Source organism: Lissotriton vulgaris, chromosome 12, assembly GCF_964263255.1.
Source record: "Lissotriton vulgaris chromosome 12, aLisVul1.2, whole genome shotgun sequence".
NCBI classification, from domain to species: Eukaryota; Metazoa; Chordata; class Amphibia; order Caudata; family Salamandridae; genus Lissotriton; species Lissotriton vulgaris.
In genome coordinates, this window is record NC_141700.1 from 510515818 (window position 1) to 510533477 (window position 17660).

The 17660-nt window shown below is 48.2% G+C and overlaps 1 protein-coding gene across 1 annotated transcript in view; it reads right to left on the minus strand.

Annotated features, from left to right (window-relative positions):
- Positions 1-17660, minus strand: part of AARS1 (alanyl-tRNA synthetase 1) — a 336551-nt gene that overhangs the window by 51765 nt on the left and 267126 nt on the right. Inside the window, exons 17-19 of the mRNA XM_086945275.1 lie at positions 17435-17548; positions 13636-13755; positions 13005-13091 (exon numbers count right to left, since the gene is read on the minus strand). Coding sequence (XP_086801401.1) covers positions 13005-13091; positions 13636-13755; positions 17435-17548 — 321 coding nt within the window. The remainder of the gene's footprint in view (positions 1-13004; positions 13092-13635; positions 13756-17434; positions 17549-17660) is intronic.

Here is a 17660-nt window from a genome sequence, read left to right on the forward strand (position 1 = left end):
CGTTTATCATGAACTGTGGACCAAAAAGATACAACATTCTTTCAATTAAAAGTGGTAATAATGAATTAAAATGCACCAGCACTTTCCCCTATTTAGGGTTATTATTCTCCAATACTGGTTCATGGCAGCATCACACTGCCCACGCAAGAAATAAGATTGGTAAATCCATTAATTCAATCTTGTCCCTTCGTCAACCAAGAACGGCTGATGTGATTACGCCCCTGTTAAACATCTACCGCACCCAATGTCAGCCAACTGGGACATATGGAGCAGAAGTGTGGGGCTACTGCAACAGTCTGCCTCTGCAGCTGGAGGAAAATAGATTCTGCAGGAAGGTGTTGGGTGGCACTTCATGCGCGCCAACTTTCATTTGTCACCAAGAACTTATGTTGCCATATATAGCGGATTTCATTAGGTCAAGGCCCACGCTTTTTTGGATAAAATTATGGACAAATCCAGCGGCTTCCCTGACCCGCAGTATAATCACAGACTGTCTACTACATGAACGATCCCATCTCATACCCTGGCTAAATGCAGTCAATACCAGCCTGTTGAGCGTGGGACTCGGCTCTTTGTTTAGCTCCCCAAATACCATTGTCCCTGCTCATAAGAATATTGTTAAACGGGCACTGTTTGAAATATATAAAGAGGAACGTATGAGAACTGTGCTAGTGAAACCTGCGATTATTAAATATCTTCCACTGATTGAGACAGGAAGCGATAATTTAAATAAACCTCACAAACCCTGTAGATATTTGTCGAAACCAATAGGAAGATGGAACCGGAGCCTTCTATTTAGGTTCCGAGATGGTAGTATTGTAAATTTACTGAGTTTTCCACTTGGCTATAATAAGAATCTAGAAGAACTTGATTGTCCATGTTCTGCCGGAGGGAAACAAAGTTTATTGCATTACTTTATTTTCTGTGGCCACTATAAACTGTATATCCATCACTATTTAATGCCGATATTTAAAAAATACAATTTGAGAGATTTTAAATTGGCATTCAAATTTTTGCAAATGTTACCAACTGATGATATTATATACACTATAAGCTGCTTCATAAAAGCCTGTGTGAAATCTAGAGCAAGCATGGAACATTCATAATGGTCTATGTACGCATAATGCACTTTAAATCTAAATTCAACCAGTATAGATGACTAATTATATGTACGGAATCAATGACTATTGGTATTGGCTAAACAGATACTCATGAATGCATTTTCTGATTGTACAACGTTTTGTATTTTTTGTATCACGCACTCTATGTAACATGCTGCTCATGCCCAATTGGGTTGTTTTTAACGTTTTTTAACTTTTTATATATGTTTTTAATGTATTTTAAAATGTTTCATTCTGTATGTACTTTTATGGATTTATTATAATCCGAATAAAGATCATTTCAATTCAATTCAATTCAATTCAATTCAAAACAATATCATAGAAAATGAAACCATTTTTACAATAACTGGCACCATGCCTTTAAGGCAGCCATGACCCCAGGCTTCCCATCATGCCTCAGGGGTGACAGTTAGGTCAGTTGTTCTTTGCATAACCCTGAAGACAGGGCTCAACCACAAGATTGAAAAACAGTACCAAATCTCATTTACCTGGGGAGGCGGGTGGGTTGCTTATGACTTTGATGAGGATACCCCTGGAAGAGAACTAGGATTACAGGTAAGTAACTTATCCTTCTCTTCCAGGGGATCCTCATCAATAGTCATAAGCACTGAATAGAATAGCAAGCCCATCAACCACCTGCAGGTAAATGAGAAGTACATGAACCAACCAAATCATAACAGCCAAAAAACTCTAGCTGTTAAACAGATTCCTCAGGGAGGCCTGGCCCACCTGGGTATCTGCTCTCGTGTCAGAATCTAGACAGTAATGTCTGGTAAATGTATGGACAGACCTCCAGGTCGCCGCTTTACAAATCTCAGACATGGGCACATCCTGCAGGTAAGCCGGCGTGGCTGCTCTACCTCTAGTAGAATGCGCCTTAGGGGAACCCCCTAAAGTCTTCTGTGCCAATTGGAAAGCAAGCTTGATACACGAACCGATCCACCTGGAGATAGAACGTTTCGAGGCTGCATGACCAGTTCTGATCGATCCGTAGTTAACAAACAATTGATCAGAATGTCGAATAGACTTGGACCTGCCCAGATAGAACTTTAAAACCCTTTTCAGGTCCAAAGAGTGTAACGCCCTCTCAGCTGGAGTAGAGGGATTAGGAAAGAAAGTGGGTAAAGAGATAGACTGATTGACATGAAAATCTGATACCACTTTAGGCAGGAAAGAAGGATGTGTTCTAAGCACCACTCTGTTCAGATGAAAGACTGTATATGGTTCTTTAGTACATAGGGCCTGAATTTCGCTCACCCTACGGGCTGACGTAATCGCTATCAAAAAAGCCGCTTTCCAGGAAATATGCTGTAAAGAAGCTTTATGAATAGGCTCAAAAGGCGAACCCATCAATTTTGATAGGACTAGGTTCAGCTCCCAAGGCGGAGCAGGAGAAGGTACAGGAGGGTACACCTTCTTTAGACCCTGCAGGAAATCTTTTACTGCAGGAAGCTGAAAAAAAGAAGTTTGTGAAGGTGATCGCCTATAAGCTGTAATAGCGGCTAAATGCACCTTAATGGAGTTAAACTTCAAACCTGCTATAGTCAGGTACAACAAGTATGGGAGAACTGCTTCTTCCTGACTTTTTACCGGATTGTGACCATTCTGCATGCACCACATATAGAATCTCTTCCACTTGCATGCATAAGAATGTCTAGTGGAAGGGCGTCGTGCTTCTTTCAGAATGGACATGCAGTCCTGTGGCAGCCCTAGATGGCCGTACTGTATGACCTCAGGAGCCATGCTGCCAAGTTCAGTGACGGAAGGTTGGGATGGTGAATCCTCCCGTTCATCTTCGACAACAGATCCTGCCTGCATGGAAGCCTCTTGTGAGGAGACACTGACAGGTGAAGTAGGTCTGTGTACCACCATTGTCTCGGCCAGTCGGGGGCAATCAGGATCATCGTTGTGCACGAGTGGTTCAGCTTGCTCACCACCTTCGGGATCAGCGGAAGGGGTGGAAAGGCGTACACAAACTGCCCTGACCAGTCCATTAACAGAGCATTCCCTCTCGTTCCTGGTCGATAGAACCTGGAGGCGAAGCTTGGGCATTTGGTGTTTGTCGTCTGCGAAGAGATCTATTGAAGGACGACCCCAAGACTGGAAAATGTCGTCTAGCACTTCGTCGTTGAGAACCCAGTCTTCTCTGTCTTCGAAGTGCCGACTTAGTGCGTCCGCCCTCACGTTCTGCTCTCCTGGGAGGTGGACTGCCTGAACAGACAACTTGCGAGCTAGAAGCCAATGCCAGATGCGCTGAGCTTCCAGTGACAGAGTCCTTGAGCGTGTTCCTCCCTGCTTGTTCAAATAGTACATCGTGGTGGTGTTGTCCGTCTGTACTAGAATCATTTTCTCTTGAAGCGAGGGAAGGAACGCTTTGAGAGCCAGGTGAACCGCTCTCAATTCCAGCAAGTTGATATGATAAGTGCTTTCCTTGGGAGACCACAGACCCTGCACTTGTAGGGGTCCCATGTGCGCTCCCCATCCTTGTAATGATGCATCTGTGATGATCGTTTGTGTTGGAGGAGGTTGATGGAAGAGAACTCCCACCTGCATGTTCTGTCTCTTTGTCCACCACTGGAGGGAAGATTGAGCTACCTCCGACAAAGTGATCCGATCGTCCCATCGATCTGAGTGTTGGTCCCATTTGTCCTCCAGATCCTGCTGAAGAGGACGCATCCGAAGTCTGGCGTTCGGTACTAGGAAGATGCAGGAAGCCATCGACCCCAAGAGAGAGGCTATCTTCCGCACCTTCTGGGACCTGTGGAGAAGAACTTGCTGGCACTTGAGGGCCATCGAAAACTGTCTCTCCTCCGAAGGAAACACTTTTCCTACTTCGGAGTCTAGCAGAGCTCCTAGGAAGTGGATCTTCTGAGTGGGCTGTGAGACAGACTTGCTGTAGTTGACATGTAGACGTAGACGCTGACAAAGTTCTATGCATGTCTGGAATTGATTCCTTACATTGCCTGGAGTTGGACCTTTCAACAGCCAATCGTCTAAGTATGGGTATACGAAGACTCCCCTGCGGCGTAGAGCTGCCGCCACCACTGCGACACACTTGGTGAACACTCTGGGAGCCGGCTTCAACCCAAACGGAAGGACTTTGAACTGGTAGCGAGAGGTCCCCACCCGGAATCAAAGGAATCTCCTGTGATCTTGCCGTATTGGTATATGGAAGTACGCATCTTGAAGGTCCATCGAACACATCCAATCCCCCTGCCTGAGATGTGGATATATCTGGTGAAAGCGCCAACATGCGAAACTTTTCTTTTCGGACATGCAGATCGAGTGTTCTCAAGTCCAGAGTGGGCCTGTATTCTTCCTTTTGGCCCTTTTTTCTGACCAGAAAATACCTCGAGTACACTCCTTTCCCCCTTTGGGACACCGGAACTCTCTCGATGGCTTCTTTCTCGAGGAGTGTAGCTACTTCTGCCTTTAACCTTTGTAGCTGGTGGCTTGATGTTGACATCTGGGAAACGTGTGGAGGTAGACGATGGAAACGAAGACAGTACCCATTCTGCAGCGTAGACAACACCCATTGATCTTTTGTAATGGCCTGCCACTCTGTCCTGTGATGTGCAATGCTTCCCCCCACTGGAGTGGGTAACGGCGCTGGGGGAAGTGAAGACTCATTGCTTCTGCTGAGCTTTATTGAAGTTGTTGTCTTGGCGCTGATTTCCATTTCCCTTGGAATTGCCCTTGCCTTTGTACTGTGCCTTTTGCTGGCCCTGCTGGTTCTGGCCTTTCTGCCATTGAGGGGTTTGAACCCTCTGCTTCGAATAACCTTTGTTGTTCGAACGGAATTTCTTCTTGAATTCCTTTTTCTTCTCGAGTCCCACCGCTTTGAGAGTGTCCAACTCGGTCTTCATCCGCTGCATCTCCTCATCCGCACTTGCTCCAAAAAGAGATGTGCCTGAAAAAGGAAGGTTTAGGATTCTTGCTTGAGCCTCTAGTTTTAATGCTGTGAGGCGTAACCAAGATGTTCTCCTTGCTGTAACTCCGTGCACATAGCCATGCGCAGCCAGCGTTGCCCCATCTGCTGCCGATCCTATAATCTGATTGGAGACTTGACTGCCCTCCATCAGAACCTCCTCAAAGTCCTTTCTATCTTCCTCAGCAAGTTTTGCGGTAAATCTCTGAAGTGAGTCCCACAGAGACCTGTCATACCTGCCGAGCAGGGCTTCCGCGTTGGAGACCTTGAGGAAAGAGGCTGAGGTGTTACACGCCCTTCTCCCCCATGAGTCCTGCACCTTGCTATCCTTATCCGGAGGTACCGTGGATGAGGAAGCCACCGCATTGGATTTTCTTGCCGCCGTAATGATCACTGAATCTGGCGGGGGATCAGCTTTGAGGAACAGAGGATCCTCTTCCGGAGGACGATACTTTTTGAGAATCCTCGCTGGAACGGACTTCACCGTTGCCGGAGTGAGGAAGACTTCATTCACATGTTCCATTATACCCGGAACCAACGGCAACAACGGTTTGGGTGCTGATCTATGTTGCAGGGTTTCGAATACGACAGTCGTCTTGACTTGTGGAGCTGTCATCGGTACTCCCAATTTCAGGGCTCCCCTGCCCAAGATATCTTGGAACGAGAAAATATCCTCAGTTGGAGACACTCTTGAGCGTGGACTGTTTGTAAGAGTCGGGGAGTACTCCCTGTGAGATCGCGTTCTCGACGCACTTGAAGAACTACGTGTCCTCTTGGACCTAGATCTTCTGCTAGAACGCGTCTTGGAACGAGATCGCTCTCTGTGACGAGAATGTCTCTTACTTGAGTGCTTAGAACGAGACCGTTCTCTGCGGGGAAGAGGTTGGTCTCGATATCGCTTTAGGCGATCTGCCATCTCCTTGTCCTTTGCCCAGTGATGAAGAGGTCTATTCCACCTTGGGGAAAGATGAACAGAAGGAGACTTGTGGACGGGATCCTTCGCAGGTGTACGTGACCGTGGAGGTTGATCCGTTCGATCCTGTTGCGATCTTGCAGGGGATTTGGACCTCCCCCTATTAGATGCGCCGCTCTGTCCATCCGAGGATCTGCCACTCCGAGATGATGAGGAAGATGAGGAAAGACTCACCAGAGATCCAGAGGAAGACCTCGAGCGAGATCTTTCTTCTGCGATTCTCCGTCTCTTGGCAGGAGGATCCTGCACTGGAGATTGTTCCACCTCCGCAGCCGATGCTGAACCTGGAGAACCCAACTGTGGCTCTAGGACATGAGTCTGGTCCAATAAGTCACTTTCCTTGTCCCGAACCACCTCCTTTGATTTTGCAGGAGTAATGTTCTTTGTCTGCGAAGAACTTCTCTCCCTGGATCTTTGCTGTTCCCTCAACGGTGGTTGTATCGACGCCGAGCAGGTAGGCGCTCCCTCGACGTCGACCGTGATTTCTCGAACGTCGACCTCGGGTGGCGATGACTGTCCTTCGACGTTGAAGGCTGTCTGCTCGACGTCGATGGAGGCTGTTTCGACGCCGATCGCCGTTGATTTGACGGCGACTGGGCGTGCCCCGACTCCAAATGCCGCTCCGACGTCGAACGCTCTCGTCCAGGCGTCGACGCTGGCTGCATCGACGTCGACCGATGATGTGTCAACAGAGGCTCCCTCGATGTCGAACGACCATGGCTAGTCGTCGACGGAGGATGGCTCGACGTCGAACGCCGATGGACCGACGTCGACGGAGAATGCCTCGACGTCACAGCATGACGATGCTGTTTCGACGTCATACGGCTCGCCGTCGAGCTCTTCCGCTTCGACGGCGACCTGTCCCTCGACACTGACTGAAGCGGAGGTACCTTCGATGTAGACGCTGAAGACATCTTCTTTGTCGCCGTCGACTGCTTCTCCAACGCCGATCCCGACGTCGAATGTGAACCAGTCGGGGCTTCTCTCGACGTCGACCGCGTCTTCCGACTTTTCTGCTTCTTGGGAGATCTTCCTCTCTCAGAAAGCCCATAAGCTCTAATCCTCTCCCGATCTTTAGGAGTCCTGGAAGATAAAACCTGGCAGTGTTCACAGGTTTTAGAGGAATGAGAGTCTGGTAGGCACAGGATACAGACTGAATGAGAGTCAGTCTTGGCCTTCTTCCTTCCACATGAAGAACAATTGTTAAAGAGAGAAGGCATCTTTGACAGGAAAAATACCTTTTTTAAGTACAAAAATTGTTTAAGCAGCACTCTATGTCTAAAAGACGTCGAGTGAAGTCAAAAATTCTAGTTAAAGTTGAATATTTTTTGACAGAAAGTCAAAAAGAAAAGGAGCTGTTTCACCAGGGTCCTGACTGAAGGAGCCGGAAAGAACAACTGACCTAACTGTCACCCCTGAGGCATGATGGGAAGCCTGGGGTCATGGCTGCCTTAAAGGCACGGTGCCAGTTATTGTAAAAATGGTTTCATTTTCTATGATATTGTTTTGCAATGCAGCCTGAGGGCTAACAATGTCTATTTATAAGCAATTTTCAGGATTTATGAGTGGTTTGACTCATTAAAACACAAAGTTCAAGGGTTTTTGACCTAATGTGTTTTTTGATTCCTTACTAAGTGCAGTTCATGTATATGTGTTTGCATTGTTTAGCCTCAGTTTTGGGGCTGCATTGATGTGAGAAAAATGATACATGTACATACATATATGTGGAGCGAGATATATGTGTTTTATACATATATATTTTTATATTGTTTCCGGGGTCCCGCACATGGGCGGGAATATTCAGTGCTTATGACTATTGATGAGGATCCCCTGGAAGAGAAATCTGCCTTCTGCTTTTCCTCGTCGAGTTTTACCCCGAAGGCTGTTGCTGCGTTTCTGATGACTGTTATAAACCCCAATGTCATCAGGCGGCGAGGGTCTTGAAGGATACGTGCCACTCTATGTCTTTTGTCTCAGAGGATGCAGAGCCCAGGATTGTCCTCTGGTCGTCATCCCCCTCCTCCTCGTAGTAGGAGGCTTCTTCTTCTGGATCTTCCAGCCCCTCCCGGCTTCCCGACTGTCCTTCGACGTCGTAGTCCTCCTACTCGGTTATCTCGACAACCTGTGGTCTTGGTTTCGTCGGGATTAAGAAGTCCTTCATCCTTGCGTCAAATTATTTTTTGCCCTGCAGGATGTTCTCCATTTCGACCTCGAGCCGTCTCTTTCTTTTCCATTTCGCCGGCGCGTTCAGCGTCAAATGGATCGGCCGCTCTCTTCAAGGGATTGGTCGGCGTCGAGGCAACTTTCGGCGTGAGCCGGGCTGGCTTTTGGGTCTTTTAACGGCGCCGAAGTGCTCTTCGGGTCCTTTTCTCTTTCTACGTCCAACGATCCTTCTCGGGGACATTTTTCAACGACTTGTGCTGTCTCCAGCTTTCGGTGCCTGGGAGTCCCTCTCGGAGGGTCCGCTGGGCCTGTATGTAGCTGCGGACGCCAAAGCTTTCGGCGTCGGCGCTTTCGAGGACTTGCCCTAGTTTTTTCGAGAGTCTGTGTCAGACTGTCGAGTGTCCTTCGGGGCTTTAGGGGCTGTTGAGTCTCCTACCTTTTTAGGAGTCTTCTTATCGGTCTCTACGACCGGGTAGTCGTCGTCTTCTCCGGCGACGTTGTCCTCTTCGTCTGTTGAGAGCCCCAGGTCTCGAAGTAATGGTGGCTGGCCCTTGCCCTGCATGCTGGCGTTGGCCATCCACTGCCTCGCTCTAACTCGAAGGGTTTTCGGCGTGAAGGCGGAGCAGGCGTTGCAGTCCTTGCTCTCGTGGTCGACCGGTAGGCAGAGGTTGCAAACCGGGTGCTAGTCCTTCTGCGCGTACTTGTGGTGGCAGGTACGGCAGAATTTGAATGGTGTGTTGTCCATCTCCTGCGTTCAGGGGGCCCCCTGAGCACACACTCTTCGATGGACGTCGAAGTTCTGAAATTCTCCTGTTACTTCGTCGTCCCCTTCGATGTTGCAGTCTCTCGTCGTCTTATCCAATCTTTTTTCGTCCAAAAAAGGCTTTTGGTGTCTTCTTTCTCCAAAAATGTCTGAAGCACTCTCGGGAACGATCCAGACCCAACCGCGGAAAAATGAATCTGAAGATGGCGCCCAAGGGTGGGAGCTTCCGTAGGAAGCGTGCCAACGTCACAGGAAGGACACCAAAAGGTGGGACGTCGACACCCACCTGGGCTACGAAAAATAAAAAAAGAAGACTACAATTCCGGACCCAATCACTAGACCGCGGAATAATGCACAGAATAGTGAATCCAGAAAGATTCATGCTGCAAAACTCTTTCCTCTGGAGTTTTTGCCTCTTTAGGACCCTCTAAAATAACCTGCGTGAGAGGACTGTTAGCCTCTGGGTGTACTGATAAAAGGTGGGGGTTCAGAGGAGGTGGTCTTTGAACCTCTATGGTAGAAGGGTCAGCAAAAGGAACTACAGGGTGCTGGTGTTTCCAGTGCTCCATTTGCTTTTGCCGTATCTGTGTCCTTTTTTATTTTTTCTAAGGTTTGGGGACCAAAAAGGTGGCCCAAATCAAAAGGCATGACCAGAAGATTTCTGACCTAAAGCCAGAGATGCGGAGTCTTGCATGTCTTTGGATAAGAATGCTGGTATTTACCCCTCCAGCAGGATTGTTATCTGAATCTATGGGGCAACGAATGGATGTGTATGAAATGAGTTTGCTCTCTGATAGATGTTGTTGGCCCAGTTTTCTGTGCCCTTCAAGGAAGGTATTGCAGAAGGTTATCCATTTCGATCCAGTGGGCACGTTCATACCTTGCAACCAGGCCTATAGATTTTGCACGTTCAGACCTTGCAACCAGGCCTATAGATTTTGCAATATGCCAGTGGTTGGCCTATGGCACAGCCACCCTTTTTTCGGCTGAATCAATACGTTTACTTTATCTGGTGGTGGGGTATCACTTTTGGCCTGAGAGTTAGCTCATTTATGGGCAGTGGTGATGACCAGGGAGTCTGATGGAAGATGACAGCGAATATAAATGGGGTAGCTTATAATTTTTGGCAACAGTGGGTGTTCTGACTCTAGCTCAGACAAGCACTTTAAAAATCTCTGGGGTGTGACGAAGCATGCCCTTAAGCATTGGGAGATATTGGGTGGTGCGGTGAGTGCAGGAAAGTGTTTAAAAAAAAGAAAGTCCTCCTCTAAGGGCTCCTTGTGAGGTTCCATCTGATGGAAAGAGGCAGCCTTTTCGATGAGTTCCTAATATGATGTAGAGTCATCAGGAGGGGAGAGGCGGGTAGGGCAAAGGGCAGCGTCTGTATCCCCTGGTGATTCCGTGTCATGTGTACCATGGGTCATCCTGTGGAGGAATATCGAATGTAGCCTCGCCCCTACCCAATCGTGTCAGAATGTGGGGATCCTTATACTGTAATGTCAAGTGGATCCTCTAGAGAATGAGGTGGGAAGGGCAAAGGTAGCAGTGATGGTGCAAGAGGTAAGGGGCTGTATCTGCCTTGTGTATTTTTGCAGGAACTCAAGTGTCCAAGGCATCCTGAAATGATAGCTGTCGTTTGGATGGTGGAGCAGCAAAGGCCGAAGGTCTGGTAAGGATGTGGCTGGTATGTATGATGAGTTGTTTTTTATTGGAATCGAGATGTTCCTGTAGTCTATGAAGGATGGGCTTGACTGCTGTGTCAGAATCAGGCTTGGACATAGACTATGAGGTCTTTGGATACGATTTGTTTCTGTGTGGATGGTCCCCTCTGTGCAGAGATGGATAAAATGGAAGGTGCAGATCAGCTCCATGTAGTGTTGAATCGTTGCCGGGGTTGTCGGTGAAAAAGTACTCGGTTGGGAAGGCTTCTCAGGCGCAGAGCCCGAGCTGCTTGTGGCATCCGAAGTAGCTCAGTGCTAACCATGGCCAGAAAACAGAGGCAGTCCGAAAGCCTGTGTGTGATGTTCCAGAGAGGCAGTCTGCTGTTTAGCAGAAGGCTGCTCTGGATGGTGCCAAGGGGAGGGGACGCCGTACACAGATTGTTGAATGTGTGAAAGGTCCTCTATCTCCAGGTCGGATCCGAGCTACCCTCAATCAATCAATCAATCAGTGACACTTATAAAGCGCGCTACATACCCGTGGGGTCTCAAGGCGCTGGGGGGGGGGGGGGGGGGAGCCGCTACTGCTCGAACAGCCAGGTCTTCAGCTTCTTCCTGAAGGAGAGGTGGTCTTGGGTCAGGCGCAGGTCGGTCGGGAGGGAGTTCCAGGTCTTGGCGGCCAGGTGGGAGAAGGACCTTCCTCCTGTAGTCGCTCTTCGGATGCGGGGGACGGCGGCGAGGGCGTGGTTGGCTGATCGGAGGTGGCGTTTGGGAGCGTAGAAGTTGACTCGGCTGTTGAGGTAGCTCGGGCCTTGGTCGTGTAGGGCTTTGTGTGCGTGGGTGAGGAGGCGGAAGGTGATTCTTTTGTTGACGGGGAGCCAGTGAAGGTCTCGCAGATGTCCGGAGATGTGGCTGGTTCGTGGGATGTCGAGGATGAGTCTGGCTGAGGCGTTCTGGATCCGCTGGAGTCTCTTCTGGAGCTTGGCGGTGGTCCCGGCGTAGAGGGCGTTGCCGTAGTCCAGTCGGCTGGTGACGAGGGCCTGGGTGACGGTCTTCCTGGTCTCGGTGGGGATCCACAAAGGATAAAGCTTCTTCATCTGCAGCAGAAGGCTGTGGGTGTTGGTCCCCTTCGACATCCCCAAGACCGAAAAGGATTGGCGTTTCTTCCATTCTCCTTGCGACATCCTTAGCTGACGTGCACAACGGTCACAAAGAATTTTCTTGAGGCAGAAGGAGCAGCAGGCGTAGCAGTCTGCCTCAAGCTGTTCCGGTGAGAGGCCAACATTACATACCTGATGTAAGCCAGTCTGAGAGTATTTGGCATGGCAACGAAGACTAACGAAAAGGCGTTTGCTCCATCACTGTAGAGCTGTACGCAAGCGTTGCAATGGAAACGAGTGTAGGCCCTCACGAGCAAGGCCCAGGAGGGGCCGCGATTGATAAGGACCCACTTGATCAAAAATTGCGAACATCAATGTGCAAGGGAAATAGGAACGCAATCAAAGACAATATGAACTGAGGGAGGGTACTGTGCGAACAGAAAAGAACATTGCAATTGTGTTTAACAGGAGCAAAGGAGCACACATCAAACCAGATGGCAGAAAAAAAACAATCTAACAACAAGGGGGTGGGAGGTGTAACTCTACCGCTTTACTCGAAAGACTTCTACAAAGAAAAACAACTTGCACATATTCGGAACAACACTAGATGGCATGAGTATGCACAGCATATGTCTCTACAGCCAGACATGCCTCAAACACATAGTACTCTATGGCTTAAGAGTCTGTGCCAAATTTGAGCATTTCAATCAATAGCTTTTCTCTAGCAAGGACAGGTTCACTATGGGCATTATATACGTAACATGATGTTTGAGTTTCACATGCAGAAAGCTTTCAAAACTCCAGAAAAGAATCTTATTCCATTATTTGATGTTTCATGCAAATTAGTTCAAAAGAACCGAAGATATTAGCAAAAAAAAATAAAAGCTTATTTTATGTAAAGAAAAAAATAAATATTGCCACGTCTACATCAAACCAAGTTTTTAGAACACAAAAAAATAATATGAATGGTAACTGCTTATATGGAAGGAAAGTAAGGAATGGATACGAGATCTTGCACACAGATGGAGATATTAACTATTTTGAAAATCTATCCAGAGCCTATGAAAGTTACAGTGGTTTCTACATAGCAGGACAGAACTAACATAGATCCAGGAGCACAGCATCCCAATTATTACAATGAGTGGAAGCAGATGCTAGGAAACATATCTACAACACAAATAAACAATGTACCAAACAGTTGTGCTTTAGCAGCCACAATAGTCATCATGTTGTGCACTCTTAAAATTTCTTACTTGGACATCAGGCATCCAACCTTAAAAAGATCTGAAACAGCTTACCTTGGCAGAGGCACCACTCTCCATTTCCAGGATAAGCACAGGGCGGTTGGGCTGTTCGTCAATCATCTGCTTGGTCTTTTCTAGTACCTGGTGGCCATGAAACAAAAAACTGACCATGAACGTTTAGAACATGTTTTAGGATGTAAGAGAATACATCAAGGAAGGAGAAATGGTCATGCATAAGTAATTTTGTCACTCTTGAGCTAACTTTCTATCGACCTAGAACAATCTTCTGTTTCTACTACCACAAGCCAAACCGCATCAGCTCTCTCATTCACACTCCTAAACACCAGGTCCTGAGACAAGCTCCTCCTACCAGCAGTTAACAAAATCCCTCAAAACCATTCAGTATGCTCCTTCCACACGTTGCTATGGAAGAGTGGTCCCTGCAAACATGCTTGCACTCCTAAGAGAACTACTATCATAACCACCTTCCATCTCTTCACAAAGTAATGCTCCCCACCTAGCTCACTCTACAACTCCAATTCTGAATATACCCTATCCTCAACCAGTAGGTTTCCAAAATGCCTCTGAAGCACCCCCACTTTGAAAAGTGTCTGATTGCGCCTCTCAATAGATCTTGTCCTCATGACAGTGCTACATTCAGCTGCGACAAATATTCAGCCCTTACCCGTTTCTGAACATCAGCTTTGCAGGCACGATCAAGGTCATCCATAAGCTTCTTCAGACCTTTCAGAGCCTCCCTTAACTCATCTTTCTGCCACTGGGCAATGACTGCAGTGGCAAGAGTCTACCAAAGAAGCACAGGTTTTAATAAACAAATATCATTGTATAACACACAGTGGAAAATACACGCACTGTTCTATGAATAAGAAAAAAAACACATTTCACCCTAAAAAGTACTACAATTTTAGAGGATCTGCAAGTCACAACTGGTGATCACTAGAACAGCTGGACATAACGGAAGGGCATACACTAAGCTATGTGAAGATTGCGTACAGAAGCAGCATCAATAGAGTATTGGCACAGCAGTAATAGGTGTTATGGATCGATCAATGTGCATTTGTGAAGGCTGCTTAAGTGACGCTGTGAGAAAGTGGCTCTATATATACTGGACAATAAGGAAGTACAGTGTGCATAGAGTCCACAAACCCCAAAGGTATAACAGAGGTTAAAGTCAGGACTGACCTTACTCTCAAAAGTGATAGCTTGGTCGAGCAGTAAGGCAGTACCAGAGGGCAGTGCAAAGCATTTGTTGTACGCAATTAGTCAGCAAATGATTTCACACACTCAAAGACTGAACTCCAGGCCAATGGTTTTTATATCCAAAGATATAGTTGTTTTATTTTAAGAACCAACAGGCATACAAATATACTTTGCTAGATATGAGAACTCTCATGTAATTACTTTGCAAGGAAGCAATAAAGTTGGTGAGCACAATAGGTACAGGAGTTGCTGAAGGCAACTCCAGTCTAGACAAATTTTAGCATTGAGCTCAATAGATTGTTACCTTAAAAGTACAGTTGATTACAGTACAGATTACTTTAGTAGTCCCAGGACTAGATCCTAGATTCAGTCCTGGGGTCTAAACTGAAACCAGATTAGCAAAAACGTTTTAGTTACTGTGGTGAATTTTCATGAATATAAAGCTGTTTTAAAAGTTCACACTTAGAAACTTTTCAATGACAATCTGGCAATGTTATTCAATGGGAGAAAATTCAGGTTGCAGGTAAAGTATGATTGCGTTACGTTTGTAATCCAGTACTGGGCTTCTAGGGCCATCACTGGGGTCTGAACTTAAAACAGGTAGGTAATTGCGTTTCAGTATTTCGCATGATTTTTAAAGAATATTTCAAGTTTTCAAAAATAGGTACTTAGAAGAAATTTCATAGAAAAGCAGACAATGGGTTCCTATGGAGAAAATATAGATTACTAGTAAATCCGGTAAGGATTACTTTTGCGGTTCAGCACTGGGCTGCAAGGTACAGTACTGGCTTCTTGCCTGCTTGCAGGGGAGTACTTCAGAATTCGGACTTCGGCTGATTTTATATGAATATTTTCAGTTTTCAAAACTTCACAGTTAGAAAAAATTTCGAGACAACATGGGTCAATGTTATCCAATGTCAGGTTAGTGAGTTACCGTTTCCAGGTGAGTACTTGGCTGGTGAAGTTAAGGTTGCGGGTATAGACTCAGGGGTCCACCAGGGTCAGGTAAGTACAGTCGGTTCTGCCCCAGCAGCGCAGGGCCGGCCGGGTGCAGAGGTAGGTAGGCCCAATGAGAAAAAGGGGGCCTTCGGTTGGTGGCTGCTGGCTAGCAGGCCACGCGGCTGTGGGAGCTGGGCTCCTGGTCACTTGTTCGGGGCAAGGGGGGTGGGAAGTAGGGTAGGACAAAGGTGGCACAGACAGCGGCACTCGCGGGCTGGGTGCAGGGTGCTCTTGAGCCGTCGGACGCTCAATGTTATCCAATGGGAAAGGTCAAAAAGGAACAACGGAGACTCTCCAGGGGCGACCAGCACTTCGAGAGGTAAGTTGGGATCTTGGAGCACAGGTAGGTACCCCAAAGGGAGATCCAGGGGGATGTAGGGCGCCGGGTGCAGGGGTGTCTTTGGGTGTCAGAAAAGCTAACCCTAGGCTGGTCGTGGTTCGGGTGGCCCCTGGTTCAGAGTCTGCAGGCGTCGGCGGGTTCGTCGAGGAGGGTATTTGGGCACTGGACTTTGGGTCCCAGTCGCCGGGAGGACGTCCTCGTGGTCTTGGTTCGGTTGGGCCCGGCCCGGGCTCGGCGGGTGCAGAGTGGGCTGGTCCGGAGCTTGCTGGTTGGCACCAGGTGGGTTGTTGCAGCAGAGCCTCTGCTGATGGGAGTACCAGTCTTTAAGAGGGTCAAGGCAGGCAGGTCTTCCGGGTGTCCAAAGGTTGCTGTCCACAGGAGTCGTTGGGACTAGTCAGGAGCAGGTTCAAGGATCGACAGGCCGGTAGGGCTGGGGCCAAGTCAGTTGTTGTCGTCCTGTTAGGAGCTGCACGGCAGGTCTTCTTGATCTTCTTTCCGTATCGGGATCTGAGGAAAGAAGGTTCAGGGAGCCCCTAAATACTGAATTTAGGGGCGTTACAGGTAGGACAAGGACAGGGACCAATGGGTCCCTGTCCTGGGGTCAGTACAACCCCTAGCCTGCTCCTCTCCTGTGGGAGGGGGGGGGGGGGGGCAGGAGCCTAGCTGGGATTGGGCAGGGCTCCCATTCTAAAAGATGGCCGGAGCCCGGGGTCGTGCTTCACCTAGTCTTCCCCACCTGAAGGGTGGGGTTGGCACAGGCTGGCACACCCCCCTTCCTGATGTAGTTTTTTGCCACCAGTCTTCCCGCCAGAGTGGGGGTTAGAACTGGTGGGGGCCAGTTGCTGGGTACAGCAAATGGTCTGGAGAAGCTCACAGAGGCGGCATGCCTTTGAAGCTTCCCCCTGCCCATCCTGGGGGAGGAGACCTAGCACCTCACTCAGGTTGTGCATTGTTGCAGGCCCAGGAGAGCGGGGGCTCTCCACCCAGAGGTCCAGCAACATGTCTGCTGTGTGGCAGCCTCTGCAGCCACTCAGCCCAGACGTGGATTGTAAGTTAGGATTCCAGAGGGCATCTCTAAGATGCCCTCTGGTGCATTTTACATTAAATCCCACACTGGCATCAGTGCGGGTTTAATGTGCTGAGAAGTTTGGTACCAAACTTGTCAGTCTTCAGTGTAGCCATTATGGTGCTGTGGAGTTCGTAATGACAACCTCCCAGCACCATATACTCTTAATGGCATCACTGCACTTACAGTGCCCAGGAATTGCCCTGGGTACTGTAGGGGCACAGGGCTCGTGCACCTGTGCCCACACCTCTGGCATAGGGCACCCAGTTAGAGGGGTGACTGATGTATGCTAGGGCAGTGGGTTCTGTGGGCATGGCACACAGGGACGTTTGCCATGTCGACTCTTGGTTTAGTTCTGTACTTAGGCACTCAGCCTGCGAAGGCAGTGTGTGGGTGCCAGGGTACAGGGCCCCTGAGGATGGCACAATAGGTGCTGCAGCCCTCGGGGGTCTTCTCTGGTCACCATGCCCTGGGTACCTAGGGTACCATTTACTAGGGGTTGACAGGTGGCCAGAGATGCCAATTGGGTTTTTAGTTACAGCACAGTTTTAGGGAAGGAACACAGGCCCTGGGTATCTGGTTGGCAGGAACCCAGGACACACTCAGTCAAAGCACATCAGCAGTTAAGAAAAAAGTGGGGGCATACCAAGGCAAGTAAGATGGCACTTTCTCACAGACGCTGAACGCCAAATGTGAAAACTGGTAGGGTGCGGACATGCAGTGCTGGAACAACAGGTCAGGTTGATGGAAGGCAACACATCCTCGACTTCTGATGATCAATTAATGCTACAGTGATTCATTTCAATCCTGTAACCACTCTTTGTAAGAAATCAGAGTTGCAATGTTCTAGGAACTCACCTCACCAAGGTCAGCAATTTCCTTTTGAACGTCCTTGTTGGGGGCAGTCTGCACTTTCACTTTAGCATCTAGAGCAGATAGAGATTGCTTCAGGCTATCTACTTTCCGCAGTGCCTAGAAGAAAAAGATTGACAGTGGTCTACAATATTACCATTACAGTGCAGTTCTCCAGCAGGCACCCTAGTAGGTTATCCTGCTTCCAGAAGTTATGAAGAGCTCTTTGATT